Source organism: Oncorhynchus gorbuscha, linkage group LG04 (assembly GCF_021184085.1).
Source record: "Oncorhynchus gorbuscha isolate QuinsamMale2020 ecotype Even-year linkage group LG04, OgorEven_v1.0, whole genome shotgun sequence".
NCBI lineage: Eukaryota > Metazoa > Chordata > Actinopteri > Salmoniformes > Salmonidae > Oncorhynchus > Oncorhynchus gorbuscha.
Window position 1 is genome coordinate 59300010 of NC_060176.1, and position 25193 is coordinate 59325202.

The 25193-nt window shown below is 43.5% G+C and overlaps 1 protein-coding gene across 1 annotated transcript in view; it reads right to left on the reverse strand.

Moving 5' to 3' along the window:
* Positions 1-5643: 5643 nt before the first annotated feature.
* The window catches only part of LOC124034369 (transmembrane protein 132D-like), a 48138-nt gene continuing 28588 nt past the window's right edge, over positions 5644-25193 (reverse strand). Inside the window, 7 exon segments of the mRNA XM_046347476.1 lie at positions 5644-8034; positions 8145-8336; positions 8480-8750; positions 9171-9376; positions 14726-14869; positions 17688-17880; positions 24986-25123. Of these exon segments, the coding sequence (XP_046203432.1) occupies positions 6661-8034; positions 8145-8336; positions 8480-8750; positions 9171-9376; positions 14726-14869; positions 17688-17880; positions 24986-25123 (2518 nt within the window). The 3' untranslated portion in view covers positions 5644-6660.

Here is a 25193-nt window from a genome sequence, read left to right on the forward strand (position 1 = left end):
AGGTGTGCATAATGATGGTTCTCAGCACTGGTGGTTAGTAGACCTGCAACGTCTAGTGCTTGAGAGGGGGAGCGGGAGTAGGCGTAATGGCATTGTGGCATTGTGGATTTGTTTTGTGTGACAAAGCTACACATTTTAGAGTGGCCTTTTATTGTCCCAGCACAAGGTGCACCTGTGTAATGATTATGCTGTTCAATCAGCTTCTTGATATGCCACACCTATCAGGTGGATGGATTATCTTGGCAAAGAATAAACGCTCACTAACATGGATGTAAACACATTTGTGCAAAAAATCTTTCATTTCAGCTCATGAAACATGGTACCAACACTTTACATGTTACGTTTATATTTTTTTGCAGTGAATATAAACTCCCTATAGATTTGATTTAAAAAAACGCATCAACATTTAAAGTAGCCTAATTCATACTGTGACATGGTGCACTGGGTGAAACTGTCTCTAAAATGTGAAGCTTAAAATAATAGAATTATTCAGGAATAAATCCTGTCTAGAAATGGTCATTCCCAGAGGCCCGATCCCAACCCGATTTGGAACATAATTCCCTTTTATGCACTTTTCTCTCTATGCATATTCTGACCTTGAACTCAAGCATGAGAATTGTGTGCTATTCACCTGCTATTCGTTAGGTCCCGGATTCCGGACCAAGTTATGTGGGCGTCAATGGAATTCAATTCCCTTTTTATACACAATTCCCTTTTTATGTGCTTTTCTCTATGCTATTCTGACCATGAACTTAAGCATGAGAATAGCATGCTATTCATCCACTATTCGTTTGAGGTGGAAATCAAATAAATGAAGGTCAGGTGGAGGTGTCTACAGATACACCATATTCTGACTTTGACTTAATTCCCTAAAAATGAGCGAGAAAACCATGAATAAGGTCAAGCGAACCTACCGGTTCCAAGTGGGAAAAGCATTTACTTTAATTTTTCTGATAGAAATAACAGCATTTTCCATGCACTGTAATGTATAAATGGATAAGGGCTATTATAAGAGAAAGTGAGTAATCCATTTGGAGAAGGGGATTGTAAATACACAACATTTGTTTTAGATGATTTTTCCTTATGGTCCCTGGGGAAGAATGTGAAACCAGTCGTATGGTAGCTAACTGCAAATCATACCAACATGACATGCATTGCAGGCCCTTTTCCACTGTGAAGTAGGCTATAAATGGCTGCACCTTTCTTCAGGACTTTTATTGTGTGCCCTCATAATTTGCACGGATGAAATTTGGACACCCAAGCTACAGTCTTCTGTAGGACTAAACCTTGATGTATGCGCTTTAGAATGTTTTAATTGTGGCCTATGCCACAGCTTTTCTCAGTTTTATTTTACAAGGTGTATAATGTTAAATATTAACCACTATCGAGAGTCACCCTCAGTAATACACATACATTTATAACTGTAGCTTTAGTTTTCAATTTGTAGCTTACATTTTGCATCATTCCATTCCGTTTACCTTTCTTTCTTCTGTCACATCCGTGCTAGAATTAGTGGATCATATTAAGCTGATGTTGCGCAATGATTTGGGACATGTAGCCTATTTGAATCATTTTGGAAATCAGACCACACCTAGCAGGTTAAACCTGAAGACTGGTGCATGGTTCACGACATCTCACAGTTTCATGATTAGTGAGAATTAGGGTAGATTTATAGGACTTTCTTCCCACCTTCCAATATTTCATGAATTGAACTTGAAATTGACATCTTTCAGGATCCATCAAACTACTGTATTTTTGATTCATCAATATATTTAATGCGTAAAGTCTCTCCAAACCATTTTTTTGTAGGATTTATACTTTACTAACCCTACAATTTGCCTACATAATCTAATCTCAGCAAAACAAAGAAACTGCCCTTTTCAGGACCCTGTCTTTCAAAGATAATTTGTAAAAATCAAAATATCTTCACAGATCTTCATTGTAAAGCGTTTAAACACAGTTTCCCATGCTTGTTCAATGAACCATTTCCCCATCTGAGAAATAAAGTCAACGTTTTTGACTGTCTGTAATGTGGTGTGTAGCAGTGCACGGTGAAGGATTTTACCAGCTTCCTTCATTCAACAAAAATGTTTGTGAAAGTCTAGAGGAGACCTCAGACTGAAAACAGGTGTGTTGCTCATTAACAGAAACGTGCTGAGGGAAGCAGAAATGAAGCAATAGGTGAACCTTATCAACCCAAACACTTGTTACAGTCAGGTGGGGTTCTAGTCAATTCAATGGTGAAGTCAAGGCAAGACAGCTGTGGGAAAAGGATAGACGTTCGTGTAACCGGTCTGTGACTTCATGTTTGAGCAGCTAATTAGGTCAGAACAACGTCTCCAGGAAGTTGTTAGGAGAGTAAGCTCCTACAGGCCTAGTTACAGTAAGGGAAACGGCGGGCCGTAAGTCTGATTTATAATAAAGATAAATCATTTTCTGCTTTCCCTTGTTCCCATTGGGATTCACTCATTCATTTATGACTTTTTGCACAAGATACAGTCACTCACCCACAAGTGGGTCACTTCAAGTGACCTAGTATCAAGAGTAGGAGCATGCAATATTATCCCCCAAAAAGCAGGAGAGTGCTCACCTTCTCTGTAAATCAAATGGGGTTGTGACAGGTTATCAGCTCTGCCAATCACCACAGTAGGAGCTGTGCCCTTACATAGGGGGTGGGGTGATGATGTGGGTTCGTGACACAGGAGTGTGATGTCGGATGACACAGCAGTCCCAGTGCTTAGCAAGCTGATGTGAAAGGTCAGAAGCCCTGGTTTATAACAACCTGCTGTAGGCATCAGCACGAGGGAGAAGAGATATACAAACCCACTGGGCACAACATCAATTAAACGTCTACAACACGTTGGTTCAATGTCATTTAATTGAAATGATGTGCAAACAATGTTGATGCAACCTGTGTGTCACCAGTGGGACAAATATTAGAAACATTAGCCTCGCCCTCGTCAGCGTCTGCAAACAACGACAGCCACGAGTCAGTCTTTTTGGGTGGCACTCCAGACATACACATAGAAACAAACCCAGTCTACACAGACACAAACAACATATGTGTCATGTTATAATGTTACATAACTTATTTCAAAGTGTCAGACAGACTCATGTACACAACCTTCCCCATAGTTCTTCAGGAGCCGACAGACACCCTATGTCCAGCGACTTACCTTAGCCCCAGCCCCAGGCCTACTCAGGTGACACCAGGCTGTGACCCCGGCCCCCTCGTCCCCCTGTCCCTGGGCGCCTGGGCGTGATTTGTGGGGCCTGGTGCATTGGTCGACAAATCAGGAGGGCCAATCTGTTTGTGGTTGACAGCTTTACATTTCAGGTCCCTGGTCACAGATTACACCCTCCATGACTTATGTCTCCCCCCAACCACTCCTCACCAGACTAGAGCTGACAGGTGTCCATTATAAATGTCCACAAGTTCCCTGTTATTGATCCCACTGAACTTTGTGTGAGTGAGATGCACAACAGACAAATTGCACCCTCTGCTCACTTGGTGTTTAGGGTATAATGGATGTTCAAAAAATCCAGCTGTGTACATAGTTATTGTTTCATATTGAGGTAATTTAAGGCGATTTAAGCCGATAACCTGGTCTCAAACCATTTTGTATTATTCTGTACAGAAATCTGAGACATACCATTTTAACTCAGCAAAAAAGAAACGTCCCTTTTTCAGGACCCTGTCTTTCAAAGATAACTAGTAAAAATCCAAATAACTTCACAGACCTTCATTGTAAAGGGTTGTAACACTGTCTCCATGCTTGTTCAATGAACCATAAACAATTAATGAACATGCACCTGTGGAATGGTCGTTAAGACACTAACAGCTTACAAACGTAGGCAATTAGGGTCACAATTATGAAAACTTAGGACACTAAAGAGGCCCTTCTGCTGACTCTGAAAAACACCAAAAGAAAGATGCCCAGGGTCCCTGCTCATCTGTGTGAACGTGCCTTAGGCATGCTGTAAGGAGGCATGAGGACTGCAGATGTGGCCAGGGCAATAAATTGCAATGGCCGTACTGTGAGATGCCTAAGACAACGCTACAGGGAGACAAGATGGACAGCTGATCGTCCTCGCAGTGGCAGACCATGTGTAACAACACCTGCACAGGATCGGTACATGCGAACATCACACCTGGGTAACATTTACGTGGTGGCAACAATAACTGCCCGAGTTACATCAAGAGCAAACAATCCCTGCATCAGTGCTCAGCCTGTCCGCAATAGGCTGAGAGAGGCTGGACTGAGGGCTTATAGGCCTGTTGTAAGGCAGGTTCTCACCAGACATCACCGGCAACAACGTCGCCTATGGGCACAAACCCACCGTTTCTGGACCAGACAGGACTGGCAAAAAGTGCTCTTCACTTACGAGTCGCGGTTTTGTTCCATCGGGGGTGATGGCCGGATTCACGTTTATCGTCGAAGGGATGAGCATTACACCGAGGCCTGTACTCTGGAGTGGGATCAATTTGGAAGTGGAGGGTCTGTCGTGGTCTGGGGCGGTGTGTCACAGCATCATCGGATTGAGCTTGTTGTCATTACAGTCAATCTCAACGCTGTGCGTTACAGAGAAGACATCCTCCTCCCTCATGTGGTACCCTTCCTGCAGGCTCAACAGGACATGACCCTCCATCATGACAATGCCACCAGCCACACAGCTCGTTCTGTGCGTGAATTCCTGCAAGACAGGAATGTCAGTGTTCTGTCATGGCCAGCGAAGAGCCCAGATCTCGATCCCATTGAGCACGTCTGGGACCTGTTGGATCCGAGGGTGAGGGCTAGAGCCATTCCCCCCAGACATGTCCGGGAACTTGCAGGTGCCTTGGTGGAAGAGTGGGGTAACATCTCATAGCAAGAACTGGCAAATCTGGTGTAGTCCATGAGGAGGAGATGCACTACAGTACTTAATGCAGCTGGTGGCCACACAAGATACTGACTGTTACTTTTGATTTTGACCCCCCCCCTTTGTTCAGGGACACATTATTCCATTTCTGTTAGTCACATGTCTGTGGAACTTGTTCAGTTTATGTCTCACTTGTTGAATCTAGTTATGTTCGTACGAATATTTACACATGTTAAGTTTCCTGAAAATAAAAGCAGTTGACAGTGAGAGAACGTTTCTTTTTCTGCTGAGTTTACAAAATCAGAGCGTTTTTAAATCTACCAGTTGGTGCTAAATCGGATATGAAGATGCATAGATAGCATTCTTTCATTGATCATATATTCTGAACACATTCTCTCTGTATTCTTTTGAGGCTGTGGACAAATTCCTAATTAAAGATACGCTAAAGGGATGGCTTAAGATACATTTACTGAAAACCCATTAAATGAAAACTCTATTTGCCAGAAAATATGTTGGCCAGCAAGCAGGAGGGTTTTCAGCAGTAGGTAGCCATACCTGCAGAGTGTGAATACCAAATACTGAGAAGTGTGTAGGGAAGGGATGTGTAGGAAAGGCGTAAATTCCTAAATCGGAAATGGCCCCAGACTGCAAAATAAATCAAGAGTTCTAGGACTAACAGATTAGTCGAGTGCAGTATCTAGTCTACAATCATCGGATAGATCACATGATCAATACCATAGAACTAAATATATAATAGTGGAACTCTATGGAATACACCCATCATTGAGATATATCTTTAATGAAAAATCATATCAGACACAATAAAAAAAAAATCAAACATGAATGTACACCATATGAAGACATAAACAGTGCATATAGAAAAATACCACTTGCTTATGTTTAGTACCTTTAGGAGTGTCTCATATAATCACTCTGGATAAATTGTTTGTAAAGCGTGTCCGTTTATGGGTAAAAGGTAAGAGAATAAAAATGTTCACATGCAACAAAGACTCTTTAGCCCCGTTTATACTTGGTTCTAACATGCATTCTTTGTCCTGATCTAGTCCACAACTTCTGATTGATTTTCAGACAGGTGTAGACGATTAAAATATACATTGTAATCTGATCTTCCTAACCACCTCTGGAGGTAGTCAGTGACCCGCTGTTACCTTACAAGTGTGGACGAATCCCGCTTTATAAAATTATTGACTTATGACATCAATATGGGTCTTAAAATAAATACATATAATTTTGAAAGAACAGCTGTCAAACTATTTGCATACAGAGAGGGACCAGGAAATCTCGTCACGATGCGAACAGACATGACACACCTTTCAATACCATGTGTAGACATATTTCTGAAAATGTGGGCACAATCAGAATGTGGACAAAGCAGGAAAAAAGACACATGTTAGCACCAGGTATAAAAGAGGCTTTTGTGTCTATAAGCTTTGTAAAAATAAATCCTTCAACTAGTCAAATGGTTAAACCTCTCTCCAGCACACAAAGTGCCATCAGTCAGTTTATGACAAGCATCCTCACACGTATTCACAGCATTCTGTCCAATATCTAATATAAAAATGTATCTCGCAAACCATTTGAGATATTTACATGTACAGTAAGACGCCTTTACAGATATTGAAATGAAGAAGGATCTTTGCGTAATCACATATAATGAATAAGTATAACCAGTAGTAGTGATGCTCCTTGTGTTGTCTGCTTTTATCCATGAATAAAGGCATTGAGGTGATCGAAGCCACATATACACCCACAGTTGGGGTGAAACGGTCCCGATACGTATTATAAATGGTCCACGGGCTCTGTGATGGGCACTTGGGGTTCAACACAGTTCTCCTCCATCCCCACCCAGTGGATCCCATGGCCGTTCTCTCTGGGGGGGTGTGGGGAGTGTTGACGGTCCAGAGAGGCAAAGGTGGTGAACTGGACCCTCTTCCTCTTGCTGGTGGGCGAATGGATGGACTCGTTGCGGTTCATGGGCTTGGCCCTGACAGAGCCCCCACAGCCCAGAGGAGAGGAGGGGCTAGAGGAGACTAGGCAGCTGGGTCGCCTGGGCAGAGAGGTAGTCTTATCAGACCCAATGTCTATGACTGTGGTGGCGCTTTGGTTGTCCTGCTGGGGAGGACTGCCTGGCACGTTCATCACCAGCTCAGCGTCCGTGCCCAGCCACACCCAGTCGTGCCTGTGCCCCGTGGGCTCCTGGCCATGAGAGGGGGGCTGTTTGTGCCTGAACTTTACCACATAGGAGATGCAGTTCACCAGGAAGACCAGGATGGCCAGACAGAAGACCCCCAGCAGGGCGTACATGCCAATCTCCAGGTCTGAGAGAGGCCGGTTGGACAGCATGTCCTCGCTGCCCATGTCCACCCCCATTGGCTCCTGGTCAGGCACCTCCTCTTGATAGGGGTTATTGTAGTTGACCAGGTTACCAGGTGCCTTCACAGTGCTACTGACTGCAACACTACCTATATCTTCAACTAGCCCACTGTCTGTCCCCTCAGCTGTCCTATAGTCACTAGGGCTACTATAATCACTGTCATTGATAGTGCTGGCAGGGCTGTTGAGGGTTCCAGCATTTAAGAAACTTCCTGTTTCAATGACTCCGCCTACACCGCCTTGGCTGTTTCCATCACTGGACACGCCTGGAGCGGAGTCACGCTCGGTGGATTTGGCGGTGGTGGTGACCTTGCGCATGGCACTCTCCTCCCGCTCAGAGGCAGAACTACTGGGCAGGGTCTGCTGGGGCTTCTGCTGCTTCCTCTCACTGTCCACCTCCTCCCCATCGTTCCCATAGTCACTGCTGCTGTCCTTACTTCTGCCACCGCCAACCCCACCTCCACCTCCATTACTGCTGCTGCTGTTGCTGCTGTCAAAACGCCGGCTGTTGACCTGGAACTTGACCTTGAGGCTGCCACTGCCCACGGCAAGGGTGCTCTTCCGTTTGGACTTCTGGCAGGCCTCACAGATGGCCATCTCCACCCTGACCAGTACTCCCTGTCCCTCACCCTCTGCCACCACTGCAGGCGGGGAGCCCTGCACCGACACCACGCCCTCATCCAGAGAGGTCACCGTCACACGGTAGTAGGCAGGGTTATAGATGTCCAGAGGGGTCATGGAGTCATCGCTGAATTGGACCCAGGAACTAACCACAGCCTCCTGATGAGAACAAATAGCAATATTAGTTTTTACTTTAATTGAATATTATTAAACTCAACAGTGCACCGGTGTCTGATCTGACTGACATTCAAGAAGATCGTAAACAGCACCTGTTTGGGGCTCTGCAGTACTTCCTGTGTGGTTGCCGTGGCGAGGATGGCCCTGTTGCTTCCTGGGCTGAGCTGCAGGGACAGAGCCAGGCCGGTGACCAGCTGCACCCCCAGCTCTGTGATGGTCACTTTGTCATCTACCACCGTCACAGTCTTCTCTGCCAGAATGGAGTCAGACAGCGGGGAGAACACCTGCTCAGGCACAAAACACAGACAGCATTACATATCCTATCATGTCAATATACAATGTCACATCTCTGGATGAAGGCCCAGTTAAACATTCAGTTAAACAGGCAATCAGCCACGCTTCCAATCAGACCTGATGGTTACCATACCTGGATGGAGGTGCTCCCCACGTCTCGTCCTGACAGCACCCTGCCTGCCTGCAGTCTGGCGATGTGAGGGTCCTCCACCTTGAGGAAGTAACGCACCAGCCTGGTAACGTCCACCTGCCAGTCTGAGCCCAGGAAGTAGGCATGTGGCTCCCGGGGGTCCGACTGCTCGGCTATAAAGTGTGTGATCACACGCACCAGAGCATGCTGGAACTGTAACATGCAGCCTTTGCCCTTCTTATCCTCTTCCTTCTCCTCGCTGTTCCAGCTGAGCCTAGGGAATGAAGAGAAACACTGTATTACGTTACAGCACAGGGCACACCTGTCTCAACACACCCGGGCATGCACGCACACAGACTCTTCCCTGTTAATCTCATCACTGTTTGTCATTGTCATTCTCTTACTCTGTAGATCCAAATAAAAAAATAAAAATGGAAATCGGATCACATTGAGGTATTGTAATACATTAGGTAATGGTATTAAAACACAAGCCTGAGCTCTTTGCAAAGTATTATTTCTGATAGAAATGTAGACTCATTTTAGAGAGAAGGCTGCCTTTCAGGCAAGTAGCCCTCTATACTGGTCCCTTTACCCACTGTACCTACAGTATGTATGTACACTAGTATGTACAATGGGTGAAGGTTTTACTGTGTGACAGGAATGGGGGGTGGCTGTTGTGTGGGTCCTACTGTACCTCTTGGTGGTGATGATGGGCACCCTCCACCCCTTGATCTGGCTGAGCTCTGTGTCAGACACCTCGATCTGGAGGGGCAGCCGTGGGATCCACACGTTCATCTCCAGCTGAGCACTCAGGTAGCTGTAGGTGAAGTTCACCATCATCCTCACCTTGCCCTTCATCTCCTTCCCATTCACAAACACATAGTCACACCTGTCCGACACCTGTACACAGGAGGAGCAGACAAAATAACAATGGCTAAATCATCAAAACAGGTCTAACCAAAAACATAAATTTCCTGTCATATGATATTCATGGGTAAATACTCAGTGGAGTAAAGTACTTAAGTAAAAATACTTTAAAGTACTACTGAAGTAGTCCTGTACTTTACTTTACTATTCATATTTTTGGCAACTTTTACTTCACTACATTCCCGAAGGAAAATAATGTACTTTTTACTCAATACATTTTCCCTGACACCTAAAAGTGTTCATTATATTTTAACAGGAAGATTGGGCAATTCACACACTTATCCAGAGAACATTCACACTAAACACAAAGCACAGGTCATAACAAGATATAACATTGCAAATGTATGTTAATTCAATAACACACTGTGCTATATTGGACATCAAAACACACAGAAAACACATTCATTCATTTTAATTTAAAGTAACCTTGGCGAGTAGTTTCTGTCAGCCCATTGAGAAATCTCATGTGCTATTTGAAACCCTGGAAGACATCGTGCAGAGTCGGCTTGGTTCTATCAACATCCCTTGCTTTAATCAATTGGATAATTTACGGAGCATTGAAATACAGTTGTCATTGGCTCCCGTAAGTGCTCAGGGTAGCAGAAAAAAAGATCAGTGACTTTGACAGACGGCTCAACGAGGAATGCAAATGGCAGAGATTGCTTATCTATCTATTCATGAATTTAGCAATTAGAAGATGTACTGTCAGAGTATTGTCCTGTTGGTTGTGGAGAGGTCCTGTGACATCCTGTGACAATAATTAGCTTGCACTCATTAACTAAAATGGTGTTCTGGTTAAATGACTCTACCCCTCGATTCAACATGGAGAATTGAGTTGGAAAGGGAGTAAAAAGGTTCTGCAGCTACCTCATCTAATCAAGCACTTATGTAACATTAGGGCCCACAATGCAGTTATGCAAAGTTATGAACAACTGTCCGTGCTATTATGCACTGATCTTTTTTCAATGAGATCATCAAGAGTTTTCATCCATGCGGTAGACGAGGTCAGACAATCATCCTTAATCTGAGAGCATCTGTTCAGCCTGAGGCTCCCAGGTAAGAGTCCTCGTCCTCTCATCTCCAAAATACGCCATTTAGTTAACGCTCATTGAGTCACAAACCCTTCCATATTAACATGGCAACATAATCAAATCATTTCCCCAAAATATTTAATATACACTACATTACCATAAGTATGTGGACACCTGCTCATCGAACATCTGATTCCAAAATCATGGACATTAATATGGAGTTGATACCCCCTTTGCTGCCATAACAGCCTCGACTCTTCTGGGAAGGCTTTCCACTAGATGTTGGAAGATTGAAAGCAAGTCCCTGCAGCATTCAGCCACAAGAGCATTAGTGAGGTTGGGCACTGATGTTGGGAGATTAGGCCTGGCTCACAGTTGGTATTCCAATTCACCAGAGAAGTTTTTGATGGGGTTGAGGTCAGGGCTCTGTGCAGGCAAGTCAAGTTCTTCCACACTGATCTCGGCAAACTATTTCTATATAGTCCTCGCTTTGTGCACAGGGGCATTGTTATGCTGAAACAGGAAAGGGCCTTCCCAAACTGTTGCCACAAAGTCGGTTAACAAAGAATCGTCTATAATGTCATTGTGTGCTGTAGCATTAAGATTTCCCTTCACTGGAACTAAGACACCTAGCCCAAACCATTAAAAACATCCCCAGACCATTATTCCTCCTCCACCAAACTTTACAGTTGTCCCTATGCATTCGGGCAGGTAGCATTTTCCTGGCATCTGCCAAACCTAGATTCGTCCATCAGACTGCCAGATAGTGAAGTGTAATTCATCACTCCTTGAGAACGCGTTTCCATTGCTCCAGAGTTCAGTGGCGGTGAGCTTTACACCACTCCAGCTGACGCTTGGCATTGTGCATGGTGATCTTAGGCTTGTGTGCGGTTGCTCGGCTATGGAGACCCATTTCATGAAATTCCTGAAGCACAGTCCTTGTGCTGATGTTGCTTCCAGAGGCAGTTTGGAACTCGGTAGTGAGTGTTGCAACAGAGGACAGGCAATTTTTTTGGGCACTACGCACCTCAGCACTCAGTTGTCAAATTCTGTGAGCTTGTGTGGCCTATCACTTCACAACTGAGCCGTTGTTGCTCCTGGACATTTCCACTTCACAATAACAATTACAATTGAGCAGGGCAGCTCTAGCAAGGCAGAAATTTGACCAACTGACTTGTTGGAAAGGTGGCATCCTATGGCGGTGCCACGTTGAAAGTCACTGAGCTCCTCAGTACCGGCCATTCTACTGCCAATGTTTGTCTATGGAGATTGCATGGCCGTGTGCTTGATTTTATGTTTATGTTTTTATATTTAACTGTCAGCAACGGGTGTGGCTGAAATAGCCAAATCCACTAATAGTTTTGTATATATAGTGTATATAATAATATATGCCATTTAGCAGACACTTTTATCCGCTTTTATTTACAGTCATGCGTACATACAATTGAAGTACAGTGGTCCCGGGAATCAAGCTTTCTATCCTCCCGAGTGTCGCAGCGGTCTAAGAAACTGCATCTCAGTGCTAAGAGGTGTCACTGCAGTCCCTGGTTCGAATCCAGGCTGCGTCACATCCAGCCATGATTGAGAGTACCATAGGATGGTGCACACTTGGTCTGGGTTGGCCGGGGTAGGCTGTCGTTGTAAATAAAATTGTGTTCTTAACTGACTTGCCTACTAAAATAAAGGTTAAATAAAAGCCAAGGCTCCAAAAACACAATCTCAACATGGAGCACAGGATATAGCACAGAGTATAGCACAGAATATAGCACAGAATATAGCACAGAGTATAACTCAGAGTATAGCACAGAGTATAGCACAGAGTATAGCACAGAATATAGCACAGAGTATAGCACAGAGTATAGCACAGAGTATAGCTCAGAGTATAGCACAGAGTATAGCACAGAGTATAACTCAGAGTATAGCACAGAGTATAGCACAGAGTATAGCACAGAGTATAGCACAGAGTATAGCACAGAGTATAGCACAGAGTATAACCCAGAGTATAACCCAGAGTATAGCACAGAGTATAGCACAGAGTATAACTCAGAGTATAGCACAGAGTATAGCACAGAGTATAGCACAGAGTATAACTCAGAGTATAGCACAGAGTATAGCACAGAGTATAGCACAGAGTATAGCACATAGTATAACTCAGAGTATAGCACAGAGTTTAGCACAGAGTATAACTCAGAGTATAACACAGAGTATAGCACAGAGTATAACTCAGAGTATAGCACAGAGTATAGCACAGAGTATAACTCAGAGTATAGCACAGATTATAACTCAGAGTATAACACAGAGTATAACTCAGAGTATAACTCAGAGTATAGCACAGAGTATAACTCAGAGTATAACTCAGAGTATAGCAGAGTATAACTCAGAGTATAGCACAGAGTATAGCACAGAGTATAACTCAGAGTATAGCACAGAGTATAGCACAGAGTATAGCACAGAGTATAACACAGTGTTGTACCGTGTCTGAAAGTTACGTTTCATTTGATGTTACTGATAAATGTTTGTGAGTCGAGTGAAAGATGCAAAAGGAAATTCATCTTGTTGACCTGAAAGAGAGATGATCTCACTCTCCCTTTAATACTGAGTGAAGTGAAGAAAGACAAATGACAGTGTGTGAAGTGATGAAAGACAAGTGGCATAGCAGTGAAAATATCTCTCTTTCAGGTCAACAAAATTAATTTAATCTTTCTCTCGACTCACAAACATTTATCAGTAACTGTGCTGACAGGGTGGATACCAACTACATGGATTAGGGATCTTCCAAATAACCATCAAAGGTTGCAGTGAGTATACTGTATTCATGATCCTAAAAATGTACAGAGAATAGACTTTTATTTATAGCCATTTGTCATTGTGCTTGATTTTGATATTTGATGTGCCAGATTAATCTTAATCTCATTGTTTTTCACAAAAGTACCCATTACTCTCTTCACACATAACTGACAAGGCAAATGTTTCCATACTTATTAAAAGCCTCTTTATCATCACAGATTTTACCTTGTTTTGGCATTTCAGCCCAGAATTATTTTTATGGAATAATGCTTGCCATTTATCATCTGTAGATCTCATACTTTTTTTCACTCGCATCATAAGAGCAAAGATATCTGAGTAGAGCTGCTAAACCAAGAATCTTAGGGCAAATTTTGCGACTGATATCTGATCAGCAAACAAACACACACAGCTTGGGGGGGGTCATTTTTTTAAATGCATGAACAGTGATTTACATTCTGTTGTCACTATCATAATCTCACTGATCTCATATCTAAAACATTACTTTATATTACACAACAGACACTACATATTTCCAGTGGTCATGTTCTAATGGGTCTCCTAAAATACATAATAACAATAAAGAAATGTGTCTTGGATAAGCATTTGTTATATTCTATAATTATACTTATACTGGCCGAATGGCTGTAATAACAAAGTGACATTGTGCAACAATAACACAAAGGAATATGAGTTTAGTTTTTTCCTTTGTTTCCCTGTCATTTCCTGTTATGTGTCCATTTCAGCAGCTGATTGGCTTGATGGAGGACATCACTGGAGTGTCACTCACTCTTCGTTTTCTGATGTGGTAGAGAGAATGTGGAGAGGTGACTTTGGTACAACTTCTATGCCTTTAGCAGTCTCTCCTCCCCTCTTACACCCACCCTACATGGCCCTCCTGTCTCATTGGAGCCAGACATGAAAAACAGCACTATACTCCCTCCTAACCACAGTCAAAACAGTCTCGTCTTCATATGACCTCAAATCACCTCCTTGGTTATTGGACATGATTGTTCACACTACAGACCTGCAAAGTACCTGTCATGGCACTGACACCTGTACAAAAAGGTCCCTATAGGAGAACCCTTTGAAGAACCCTTTTGTGTTCCATGTAGAACCCTTTCCACAGAGGGTTCTACATGGAACCCAAACGTGTTCTTCCTGGAACCAAAAATGTTCAATGAGGACAGCCAAAGAACCCCTTTGGAACCCTTTTTTCTAAGAGTGTTTGTACAGTAAAATTGCTTTCAGTGAAAGAAATGAAGGTGAATGTTAGAGTAGCCCCAAAACCTCTGTGTTGCAATGCTCTGTGTTTAGCAACTCTCAGTCTGACATCTTCATGTCTACACGTTGAAGAAACACACTCTCACTTTCTTATTTGTGTGTGTTAATGTGCCAAGTACTTCCACCACTAAGATGAGGTTTTAAAACACATACACCTTCTACACAACTGTAAATGCTAGGTACCACTGTGGCATCAAGTGGCAGGCAGCCTGCTGTACACTACCTTCAGGATGTCCTCATCAGTGGAGCTGCAGTCGGTGAAGTCTGAGACATCAGTGACTGACCCATCCTCCTCCACAGCCACGGTCCTGACAGGCATCACCACCTTCTTCCCAGTTAGCACAGCCGTGTTCAGGATCGCTGAGTCCTAAAGGGAACACGTCATCAGTCTGGCTATACACTAAGTGTACAAAACATTAGGAACACCTTCCTAATAGTGAGTTGCACCCCATTTTGCCCTCAGAACAGACTCAATTCGTTGGGGTAATGGATTCTATGAGGCATCGAAGGCATTCCACAGGCATGCTGACTCCAATGCCTCCCACAGTTGTGTCTAGTTGGCTGGATATCCTTTGGGTGTTGGACCATTCTTGATGCACACCGGAAACTGTTGAGCGTGAAAAACCCAGCAGCATTGTAGTTCTTAACACACTCAAACTGGCACCTACTAGCATACCCCGTTCAAAGGCACTTAAATATTTTGTTTTTCCCATTCACCCTCTCATTGGCACACATATACAATCCATGTCTCAATTGTCTCAAGGCTTAAAACTCCTTCTTTAACCTGTCTCCTCCCCTTCATCTACACTGATTGAAGTGGATTTAACATCAATAAGGGATCATAGCTGTCAACTGGATTTACCTGGTCAGTCTTTGTCATGGAAAGAGCATGTTTTGTACACTCAGTGTAGGTTTAATGAGATATCAGCCCACTGTAACCTCCTAACTACTGATGCTTATGATACACAGGGCCTTCAGAAAGTAATCATACCCCTTGACTTATTCCACGTTTTGTTGTGATACAGCCTGAATTCAAAATAAATGGACTCAATTGAAAACATGTTTTCACGCATTTTTATCCTGAATTTATTGAGGCCATAACAAAAGGGTTGAATACTTATTGACTCAAGACATTTCTGCTTTTCATTTTTTATTCATTTCCAAAAACATAATTCCACTTTGACATTATGGGGTATTTTGTGTGAGCCAGTGACACAAAATCTCAATTTAATGAATTTTAAATTCAGGCTGTAACACAACAAAATGTGGAAAAAGACAAGGGGTTTGAATACTTTCTGAAGGCACTGTAGGCTTGTTGTATGTAGGAAACGGGAGCAGGGGAGGATTGCGTGTGGAAACATGACCTGAAGTTATGAGTTCCCATTGCTGGTAGAAATATAGATTTTGGAATTCAACTGTGATATCAAAATTCCAGAAACCACATCTGTGCCAGAAAATACAAGCAATCAGTATTAATCCTAATTTTATTAGCAATATAACTGTAGCTCCAACCAGTATTGAACAACATTCAGCAGCATAGTAATGAGTGCTAGATCAGTCTAGACCTAATGGCCCCTCTGGCCAAACATCAAATCTACTCATGTTTGGCTCGCAGACTGAGGTCACCATCTAATCCATGATTGAGATGGACCATATCAAACAACCTAGTCTCAGAGCATTTTGTATTATTTTGTATGTAAATCCGAGACTCTCCATTTGGATGTTATGTGTTAATTTGTGGATGTCCATCATCCATTTTGTATGATATGATTTAGCCAAAAGTAACATTTTCTAAATGTACAATATGTTACAAATGATGATACAAAAATGATATGTTATGAATTCCAATTTGTTGTGGCTAATTTTAGCGAGCTGGCTAGTGCCAACGTTAGCTAGCTGGCTAACATTAGCCAGGCTAGGGTTTAGGGATAGGGCTTAGGGTCAAGGTTAGTAGTTAGGTTGAATGGTTAAGGGAGAGTTAGCTAAAAGGGTTAAGGTTAGGGAAAGTTAGATAACATGCTAAGTAGTTGCAAAGTAGCTAAAAAGTAGTTGAAAAGGTACTAATTAGCTAAAATTCTAAGGTTGTCCGTGATGAGATTCGAACATACAACTGTTGGGTTGTGTTCTCAAGACACATCGGTGGCAGGGTAGCCTAGTGGTTAGAGCATTGAACTAGTAACTAGAAGGATGCAAGTTCAAACCCTCAAGCTGACAATGTACAAATCTGTCATTCTGCCCTTGAACAGGCAGTTAACCCACTGTTTCTAGGCTATCATTGAAAATTAGTATTTGTTCTTAACTGACTTGCCTGGTAAAATAAAAAAACATCCACCAAACACCCTCCTTAAGTAGCTCTAGTCTATTGTAACCAAATCATACGTATTATACTAATTTGAGTGTCCCGGATTTACATTTACTAATTTACATATAGTCCATGAGACCAGGCTGTGTCAAATTTCAAAACGAAATTAAGTTTCCAATGCCTTTATATTTCAGTTCATTTCAACTGTATCATATTAAACATACTGTCTATTGTATGATACAGACAGAGTGATTGAACGACAGTCAAGGTTTTTACTGTTCTCAAACATGAATTTACAAATATCTATTAAATCATTTTTTGTAAGTAAATGGACAAACAAATGATCGTAAAAGATGGAACATTTTGAAAGATATGATGTTGAAAATATTACTAGGCAGATATTGTAAATCTCCCATGAAAAAGAAAATGGCTTAAAAGTCAAGGGCCCCTTGATTGTCGTAGCACAAAGGGCTAATGGCACATTGGATATTGTAATGCAAATTGCTCCCACAATTTATAACATCCACTATTTAGTGACAGAGATTATATGATGGATTAATTGCAGGAGTCCTATATTAAAAGATACAACATACAAACATAGAAAAATAGAGAAGCACCAGTCAAAGATTGACAACCTCCTAGTAAATCATGTCACAGGCATCAATTAGCGTTTCGCTACACCAGCAATAATATCTGCTAAATATGTGTATGTGACCAATACAATTTGATTTGAATGTCAAGAATACAGAGTGCATTAGGTCACAGTACCCACATTCTGGAGGCCACATCCAAGACCAAACACAACATTTTCAAAAGCATATGTCACAGGTGAAAATACTATATGCATATGGATGCTAGAAATTCATTGTTAGTCCGTGCTCACCATGACAAGTGGGGCAAGGCCCACAAAGTCTCTCTGGGTTGTGTAGATCCTCATGGAACCTTCTTTCTGTCCCCCATCCCTGGTGTTTGGTGGCAACTCCAGGTGCCATGTGATCACCTGGCTGTCTGATTGGCTGCTCAGCTCCTCTACCTCAAAGTCCATCTGTAGGACCTCCAGTAGACTGCTGTCTAGCCTGAGAGAAGATAGAAGAGTCAGGATCAGACGAGGAATCTCACTGCCAGAGGAACACACTCAGCTCAAGCTATTATCTTTGATACTACATTGAATACATACAGTATGTGATTGTAGTACGGTGAGATAAACATTACAGAAGGACGGGTAGTGAGCATTTAAAAAAAAAAGGAAAAGCAAGCAAGGTGGGACAGCCAAGCCCAAAGTAATCAAGGTGGCACAGCAGTGATCCTGACACATCAACCACAGAGTAAACAGAAAAAAGCGAAGCAATAAACAACAGAAAGTGGAGGGTGGGAGGATCTGGGTTCCTCAGTCAGATATATCAATTGTGTATGCTCCAAGGACAGACTGCAAAGCATCGTCCAGGTTGCAGAGGGTCATCGGCTGCCACCTGCCCTCCATCAAGGTCCTGCATGACTGCAGGGCAAGGAAGCATGCAGGAAAAATCAGGTAATCACCTGGAATACATTTCAATTAACAGGTGCACTTTGTTAAACGTTAATTTGTGGAATTGCGTAACATTCAGTCAATGCGTAACATTTCAAGAACTTTGAAAGTTTCTTCAAGGGCAGTCCCAAAAACCATCAAGCGCTATGACGAAACTGGTCTCATGAGGACCGCCACAGGAAAGGAAGACCTAGAGTTACCTCCGCTGCAGAGGATAAGTTCATTAGAGTTAACTTCACCTCAGATTGCAGCCAAAATAAATGCTTCACAGAGCTCAACTAACAGACAAATGTCAACATCAACTGTTCAGAGGAGACTGCATTAATCAGGCCTTCATGATCAAATTGCTGCAAAGAAACCACCACCAGAGTACCAATAAGAGGAAGAGACTTGCTTGCGCCAAGAAACACGAGCAATGGACATTAGACCAGTGGAAATCTGTCCTTTGGTCTGATGAGTCCAAATTTGAGAGTTTTGGCTCCAACTGACGTGTCTTTGTGAGATGCATAGGAGGTGAACGGATGATCTCTGCATGTGTGGTTCCCACCGTGAAGCATGGAGGCAGAGGTGTGGTGATGTGGGGGTGCTTTTCTGGTGACACTGTGATTTATTTAGAATTCAAGGCACATTTAACCAGCATGGCTCCCTCAGCATTCTGCAGCAATATGCCATTCTATCTGGATTGCGCTTTGTGGGACTATCATTTGTTTTTCAACAGGACAATGACCCAAAACACACCTCTAGGCTGTGTAAGGGCTATTTGACCAAGAAGGAGAGTGATCAAATCTAATCAAATTGTATTTGTCACATGTGCCGAATACAACAGTGTAGTAGACCTTACAATGAAATGCTTGAGGCAGCTCGGGACTGAGGGGAAGCTCGGGACTGAGGGGAAGCTCGGGACTGAGGGGCAGCTCGGGACTGAGGGGCAGCCTGGGACTGAGGGGCAGCCCGGGACTGAGGGGAAGCCCGAGACTGAGGGGAAGCCCGGGACTGAGGGGAAGCCCAGTACTGAGAGGAAGCCCAGTACTGAGAGGAAGCCCAGTACTGAGAGGAAGCCCAGTACTGAGAGGAAGCCCAGTACTGAGATGAAGCTCAGGCAGGTAGTAGGCTCCGGTAGATCCTGGCTTGCTGGCGGATCTGGAAGATTCTGATTGACTGGCAGATCTGGAAGAGACTGGTTGACTGGCAAATCTGGAAGAATCTGGTTGACTGGCAGATCTAGAAGATCATGGCTGACTGGCAGATCTAGCTGCTCTATGCAGACTGGCAGCTCTGGCTGCTCCATGCAGACCGGCAGCTCTGGCTGTTCCATGCAGATTGTCAGAGCTGCCAGATTCTTCCAGCTCAGGCTGCTCCATGCAGACTAACAGCTCAGGCTGCTCCATGCAGACTGACAGCTCAGGCTGCTCCATGCAGACTGACAGCTCTGGCTGCTCCATGCAGACTGGCATCTCTGGCTGCATCATGCAGACTGACAGCTCTGGCTGCTCCATGCAGGCTGGCAGCACCTTGCAGACTGGCAGCTCCTTGCAGACTGACAGCTCTGGCTGCTCCATGCAGGCTGACAGCTCCTTGCAGACTGACAGCTCCTTGCAGACTGGCAGCTCCTTGCAGACTGACAGCTCTGGCTGCTTCATGCAGACTGACAGCTCTGGCTGCTCCATGCAGACTGGCAGCTCAGGCTGCTCCGAACAGGCAGGAGGCTCCGGCAGCGCTGTAGAGGAGGAAGGCTCTAGAAGCGCTGAACAGGCGGGAGACTCCGACAGCGCAGGAGGGAAGGAAGGCTCTGGCTATGCAGAACAGGCGAGGCGCACTGAAGGCCTGGTGCGTGGTGCTGGAACTGGTGATACTGGATCGAGGACACGCACAGGAAGCCTGGTGCGGGGAGCTGCTACCGGAGGACTGGTGTGTGGAGGTGGCTCTGGATAGACCGGACCGTGCAGGCGCACTGGAGCTCTTGAGCACCGAGCCTGCCCAACCTTACCTGGCTCGATGCCCACTCTAGCCCGGCCAATACGAAGAGCTGGTATGTACCGCACCGGGCTATGCACCCGCACTGGAAACACCGTGCGCTCCATAGCATAACACGGTGCCTGCCCGGTCTCTCTAGCCCCCCGATATGCACAGGAAGTTTGTGCAGGTCTCCTACCTGGCATAGCCATACTCCCTGTAAGCCCCCCCCCCAATACTTTTTGGGGCTGACTCTCAGGCTTCCATCCGCGTCGCCGTGCTGCCTCCTCATACCAGCGCCTCTCCGCTTTAGCTGCCTCCAGTTCTTCCTTGGGACGGCGATATTCTCCAGGCTGAGCCCAGGGTTCTTTTCCGTCTAATCTCTCCTCCCAAGTCCAGAAGTCCTTTCATCGCTGCTCCTCACGATTAACAGGGAAAGTTGGCTCAGGTCTGACTCCTGACTCTGCCACTCTCTCCCTGAGCCCTCCCCCAATAAAGTTTTGGGGCTGACTGTCGGGTTTCTTTCTGCGCCGCCGTGTCTTTCTCTTCGACTCCATTCTCCTATAGCCCTCTTCGCACTGCTCCAGCGAATCCCAGGCGGGCTCCGGCACTCTCTCTGGGTCGACCGCCCACCTGTCTATTTCATCCCACGTCGTATACTCCATACTTCTGCTGTCCATAACGTCCTCCCTTCGCTGCTCCTGCTGTCGCTGCCTGTAACCACGCCACTCGGTCCGTGTGTGGTGGGTGATTCTGTAACGGCGTTCTTCGTTTGTCGAAAGAGAGTCGGACCGAAAAGCAGCGTGGTGGTTACTCATGTCTTTAATGTAGAAGAGCGATACATGAAATAACTTATAAATACAAAAACAACAAACGGAATGTGAAAACCTAATACAGCCTGTCTGGTGAACAACTACACAGAGACAGGAACAATCACCCACGAAAACACAGTGAAACCCAGGCTACCTAAATATGGTTCTCAATCAGAGTCAGGTGATTCTCGTTGTCTCTGATTGAGAACCGCCTCAGGCAGCCAAGCCTATGCTGCTACACCCCTACTCAGCCGCAATCCCAATGCCTACAAAACCCCAATACGAAACACAACATATAAACCCATGTCACACCCTGGCCTGACCAAATATATAACGAAAACACAAAACACTATGACCAAGGCGTGACACGGTAGGTTTGGATAGAAAACACTCTAAAGTTTCTAAAACGGTTCAAAATAATGTCCGTGAGTATAACAGAACTGAAATGGCAGGCAAAACCCAGAGGACAAACCACCCCCCCCCCCCCCGTCTGTATTTTATCTCTAAATGTTGTCAATCACTAGCAGCACCATATCACCACCACCAAATTTGGAGTGTATGTAAATGTACTTGGTAAATAAAGGTGATTCTGATTCTGAAGCGTTGTTTAAACCGAGGAGGAAAAACAGGAGGAATCCAGTTTATTAACCCTAACCTTGACTCTGTGATAGACTTCACTTCATTGTAAAAGCTTATGTCTTACATGTACCATATGTTTAGTATAATAAACAACATCAGCATTGTCAAAGTGACTTCCTACACATGCCTAATAAGAAAACAACTCATTTATGAATCTGTTGTTTTTTTCAGTCTGTTTTCATATCCAATAATTACTTATTTCCTTGGTCTTTTGTCCTTCATCAAAATAACAACAAAACACTTCATCTTCTCACCGTCAGTAGCATAAAACAAGATTATACACATAGAGGGTGTCATTTAATATTCTTTCCCACATGAATTTCCTGTTACTGTAAAGTAATCACATTGTTTGTGCACATGTAAGGTATGACTAGCTGAGCATGTCAAATGAGCATCAGGGATTTGATTGTGAGACAACAGATTAATGAGATGCACAATCTCCCGGCTCCACTGAAACCTATTACCCCTGAACAGACACACATGTCACAGCAGGCGTCAGGCTGAAGGAGAATGCACGCATGGGCTAAATAGGATAGATAGCTTGTAGCAGCAAAGTTCTCTGATAGCCTGATCCTCTCATTGTATATGATAATGCCTTGAATAGGACTTGGATAGGATCCCCTCTAATCTGATGAATCAGTTCAAAGTCTCTAAAGCGAAACATCTTTAAAGCATTACTGAAACTGTTCAGCCTGTTTTAACTGACAGTACTTTAGATCATCATCATAAACATGGGGATTTACAAGAATGGGTAAGTGCAGTGATGGGTTTAGACAGCTTTTAACTATGGACTTTGAACTCGGAGTCAAGTGAGGTGCCATGAATTCATGAGATCTCCCTTGACTTTTAATATTAAGCAGCTGGAATATTGCACAATTTGCACAGCTGGAACATTGACAATAAAGAATATCCATCCTATCCCTTTGTTATTGCAACTCCCTGTGAAACACACTACTGAATTGGGCCACATCCACTCAATCTCAAGTAAGACAGTCCTGTATCTGGCACACACCCTCCCTTCGCCACATCAAACACTTACACACAACCAACTGTCAAATATTTTCAAATGTACTGTGTGTGTCCCTTCAAAGCCAAATGCAAGCACAAAGCTACTTCTGATGAGTTCTCTATCATTTATTCTCTAAGAGCTTTTTAAATTCTGCACAACACATGAAAATACTTAACAAGAGAGATTTACTGTAATTGAATCATCTTAGAATATTGCACAAAAACACACCGAAACACAAACCAACTGTAACAGTGTTTTAGTCAAGTATCAAAACAAGATGTGCAAGAGGGTCTCTATCCCCTAAAGTATACATTAAAACGGATTTTGCTGTTTTAATCTGGCATTACAGTGAAAAGGGGGACACCATTATAGCCTTCTGTCATTCTTGTGGGTGAAGCAGTGAAGTACTCCAAACCCCAGATTATTAAAGGGACAGCACTCTCACTAAGTGGCCATCTTAAATCTGATGATCTGTTGCAATGTATTGTCAAACAGAGGATCAAAAAATAGTTAATACCCAGATAGCCGCATAAACACTCACAGTGAGCTAAGAAGCTAAGAGACAAAGTCCATAAAAAACCCAAAGAGGTGTGACATTAGACAGCCCCTGCAGGGGGTCTAGTAAGTTAAATGACATTTTAAAATGGATTATCCCTAACAAACGATTCTTCATCCACAAATATGTTCACAAAAACCTGTTCGATAAAGAATGGATTAATCCCCATCACATGGGGAAAACAAGAAAATGAGGCCAAACCAATAATAACTTCCTTTTACCACGTCAGTGTTTCTATCACTCTGTGCTTATCAGTGTGAAGTGTATCCTGTTTGTCATGGACGCCATAATGCTCCAATTAAAATGACAAACTACAAAGATGTCCCACCTTTAAATTCACAGGAACATCTCATAGGCTATAAATACAAGTCACAGAGTTGGTCAATTACATGCAATGTCAATGGAAGGTCCTGTTCCTTCATGGACAGGTTCCTACATCTGGTGTATTGTCCAGAGCTCCAAGGTAAATTGACCTCAAGCAAGGTAAAGGTTACACTTCAGAAAGAGCACCATGACTCCAGATGTCTTTGTGACAGCAGCAATTGTACCAGAAACAGATCCCACAGGCTTCTAGGAACGGAAGAGGCATTAACAAAGCCACATATTCACATTGACTGGGCACACTAATGTTTAATTAATTATTAATAATAATAATCGTTTAGTATTTGCCCAAGGTTTTAACAACATACTGTAAAGGTGACAGAAACACTTTAATATACTGAAAAGGGAACAGAAATACTTTTTTAAAATCCTTTATTTAACTAGGCAAGTCAGTTAAGAACAAATTCGTATTTACAATGACGGCCTACTCCGACACTGGGCCAATTGCCCCCACCACAACCACCACCCACCCTTTGTTAAGAGTGAAAAACCCAGCAGTGTTGGAGTTCTTGACACAAACCGGTGTCAGGAACGTCAAGACTGCATGGCACCTACTACCCTACCCCGTTCAAAGGCACTGCAAATATTTTGTCACCCTCTGAATGGCACACATACACAATCCATGTCTCAATTGTCTCAAGGCTTAAAAATCCTTCTTTAACCTGTCTCCTCCCCTTCATCTACACTGATTGAAGTGGATTTAACAAGTGACTTCAATAAGAGATCCTAGCTATCACCTCAATTCATCTGGTCAGTCTATGTCATGGAAAGAGCAAGTGTCCTTAATGTTTTGGACACTCAGTATAGATAAGCAATTAGAGACTTCCAGAGATTTTCTTACAGACGTAGCACTACTTAATGACTTGGGAGGACAGTGGCCTCTTTAAGAAGCAGATTTACTTAAGCTTTTCTCAGCAGTAGACCTGTGCTTGTATAGCATAAGATTTCTTCTCAGGTCAGATAGCCTAAGTCCCGGTCAAAATGCCATCGTGTGTGAGTGTTATTTATTCTGAGTTGTTAGCCTACTCATTGTATCACATATGCAAACTATTTTCAACTTACTCAGGCAAAATGGAAGTAACTAACCCTCTGTATCATGTACACTACTATTAAAATGAATTAACTAACAAACCCATGACATTAACACCTTATAGAGTACAGTGATGTTTATTCAAGAGTATGTGTAAAGCTGTCTATGAGCAGCCAAATTTGAAGGGTCCAGCCAATGGTTGAACACATAGTGGGTTTAATGGCGTTCACTGATAGTATATTGGGGGGGATTGTTGTGTATGTTCAGCAGACTTGCCTTTTTCCAGGTGTGGCAGATTTCCTCTGACAAACAACAGCGATGGTGCCATCCGCTCCAGAGTCCAGCGTGATGTCCCACAACAACGAGTTACTGGGTGTTGCTGTGCGAAACGACACTCCTTTTTTAACAATCGCTCTAACAATGGAGACAATAACAAGAGAGACAGGAATAAGACACATGTTAAACAAACCAAGGTAACTAGAAA